The sequence below is a fragment of the Aplysia californica genome, unplaced genomic scaffold, assembly GCF_000002075.1.
Source record: "Aplysia californica isolate F4 #8 unplaced genomic scaffold, AplCal3.0 scaffold00611, whole genome shotgun sequence".
Taxonomy (NCBI): Eukaryota; Metazoa; Mollusca; class Gastropoda; order Aplysiida; family Aplysiidae; genus Aplysia; species Aplysia californica.
In genome coordinates this window covers 105,389-108,183 of record NW_004797881.1, presented here as the reverse complement: position 1 = coordinate 108,183, position 2,795 = coordinate 105,389, and the positions used below count along the sequence as shown (strand labels likewise).

The 2,795-nt window shown below is 42.4% G+C and overlaps 1 protein-coding gene across 1 annotated transcript in view; it reads left to right on the top strand.

Annotated features, from left to right (window-relative positions):
* Positions 1-86: 86 nt before the first annotated feature.
* LOC101848774 (hemicentin-1) overlaps positions 87-2,795 on the top strand; it is a gene marked incomplete in the record, with an annotated part of 58,272 nt that continues 55,563 nt past the window's right edge. Inside the window, 2 exon segments of the mRNA XM_035972202.1 lie at positions 87-729; positions 2,640-2,738. Coding sequence (XP_035828095.1) covers positions 591-729; positions 2,640-2,738 — 238 coding nt within the window.

The window sequence follows — 2,795 nt, the reverse complement described above, 5'->3', positions numbered from 1 at the left end:
CCATCTGAAGCAAAGAGCATACTTCCTGCGGACACTTTTTTGGCTGAGTGAACCATCTTGTTATGTACTATCATTGTCCGCACCTAGCAATTATTTCCGTCGAGTCCCGATACCTATGACTACTTCCGGCGAGTAGCAATTACTCCGAACCCAGCAATTACATCCGGCGAGTAACGGTTAGTCCGATCCCTTTGATTACTTGGGGTGGGAGGGCGCTACCCCAGGCACTACCCCACCCAGTCTCTACAGTATGAAGTCAGAGACCAACACTGACCTACACCGACAAATGAGAGTCTATAATATGGGGCCTCGTGGGCAGACGTCACAGTTTTAGATTTTGAATTGAAAGAAAAGGGAATATTATTATAATTTAAAAACAACAACAGATGAATGAGAAAAAGGCGAAAGCAACGAATAAGTTTTGACACTGTATACTAGTTCGATATTATAATCGTTGGCAATGACTTTGCATCCCGACTACTCTTTCTTAAGTCTTCAAGATTCAGGATAACCTCGATTTCAGAAAATAGCAAAGCACCAACATAAAAAATAACATTCTTAGAAAAAAAAATAAGATAAAAATATAGTAAATGAGAATCGTTAGTTTACGAAAAAGGGATCGATTCTTTTTCTCAGAAGTAGTAATCGCAGGAATCGGTTCTCGAATCGATTCTTGGCCCACCACTAGTGTCCACTGCCCGTCCGGCGTCCACCCATTGTGTTTATCTGGTAAGCTGCTACAATGTCTGAGAGCAAAAAGAAATTCCCAAACGTCAGTTGTACTAGATCTAGATCTAATTGGTTTGAAAGAGGGCAGTTTAGCTGCACCTGACAAGTCGCATTATTATGATGACCCATTAGAACAAATGGGTTTTTTATTCGAGAAATGAACTAAACGTAACAGCACCATACTCTGGCGTAGATCTAGATCTAATCTAGATTCTAGGTTCCCATCATTTGACTCTATTTGAAACAAAATTAAGGGCACCGTAGATCTAGAAAGATTTGAACCTATACTCGACTATAAGAGACTGGGAGACTAGATCTAGATCTAGATATAGATCTAGTGTTGGTTGCTCATGGTGAGCGCGCTTTGCAGCGAAGTTTTTAAGTTTTTACTAGATCTAGATCTAAATCTAGATTTAGATCTACAATCTAGATCTAGATCTAGCTAATCTAGATCTAGGCTACTTTGCTTAGCCTGTAGCCTACACAGAGTACAGAGGGATAGAAGTAGAAGGCGAATATAGATCTAGATCTAGTGCGCGGAGTAATTTATGCAAATTTTTATATTTCACGTGTGAGATATCAGCCTATATTTCACGTGTGAAATATAAGGATATATTTTACCGGAAGTGCAATGCTATAACAGCTCCAAGTATGGTATAAAATAGATTATCACATCTTTTGTCAACAAATTGTTACTTTCAGTTCGACCCTTCGGTCCGATGTACTGTCATTTGGAGATACACTTTGCGCGAAATTCACATTTGGCTCTGTCCTTTCGGAGATGGATGTTAAACTCGGAGGTCCCGCCTCTTGAATAATCTAATAGTGCTGATAGGGGTGTTAAACCTACACCAGGCGGTTTTCGTGGCCTACAGGTTAAGGTGTTCGCTTCTCATTCTAGGGACCCCGGGTAGAATCCCGGTAGCGACAGAAAAATTTTGCTCTCTAAAATTTTCTCCTGTCCCCTTCTTTCCTGCTCTCTGGCAATATTCTGATGTCTGCTTTCGTCTCCACTTTCTGCCCCACCCATTCACCTCCTTTGTCCCCTCCTCTGGGTTCTTGACTCTTTCTGCAGCCTTTTTACTGCTACTCCTATTCTCTTTCTTACTGTCTTTCAGCCACATTCCTGATCATATGGTAGACAAGATCTACACCTTGCCTTCTCGGACAAAGGCGAATAATCTCGGAGGTCCCGTGTGTAATTTGCGCACGTTAAAGATTCTTTGTTTTTCTAAAATCGATAAGAGTAGGCTTCTGCCGCCATCCGGGCAAAATTCAAAATTTCCTACCAACTGAAAATGTTAGAGGTGTCCCGTGCGCTCATATGACCTTATGCAGTTGCGAGCGCCGTAAAACACTTACAAAAAAAACCTTTAAAAAACTGAACATAATGCCCACTTTTGGTGTAGGTCAAGATTTCTGGAATCCCCCAAAATCTGGGTTAGCCTGCTTGTCCTTAAAAGCGACCAGTTCTCTGTTGACATCCATCCCTTGGCACTCATATGACCTCATAATAATATTAATAAATAGCATTTGTATAGCGCATATCCCCACTCGAAAACAAGCTCTATGCGCTTTACACTATATTATTATTACCCAAGCAGACCATAGAACACTCAGAAACATTCTCAGCTTCCCTGGAAACATACGCAGCTGGTTAAGCGTTTCAAACACTAACAAACCGACAAGATCTTTCACTGTCTATAGCTGAGTACCCATTTTCAGCTGGGTGAAGTGAGGAACTTTTGTGTAAAGTATAATTCCCAAGAACACAACGACAGGCCCGCGGCTCGAACCCCTGAACCCGCAACCTCACGATTACGAGTCCGGTAGCGTAACCTCATGCAGTTGCAAGCGCCGTAAAACCTCTACTAAAACAAACCAACTTCTACCATTTCCCCATTTCCCAGTTCCGCCCCAGGTGACCAAGACAGGAGGTGACCGCGTCATGTCCACTGAGGGGACCAGGCAGGAAATCTCTTGTCAGATCCAGTCTAGCAGTCCAGCAGGTTTGTCTATTAGTTATAGCGTGTGTGTTCGTGTGTTTGTGCGTGTGTGTGTGTGTG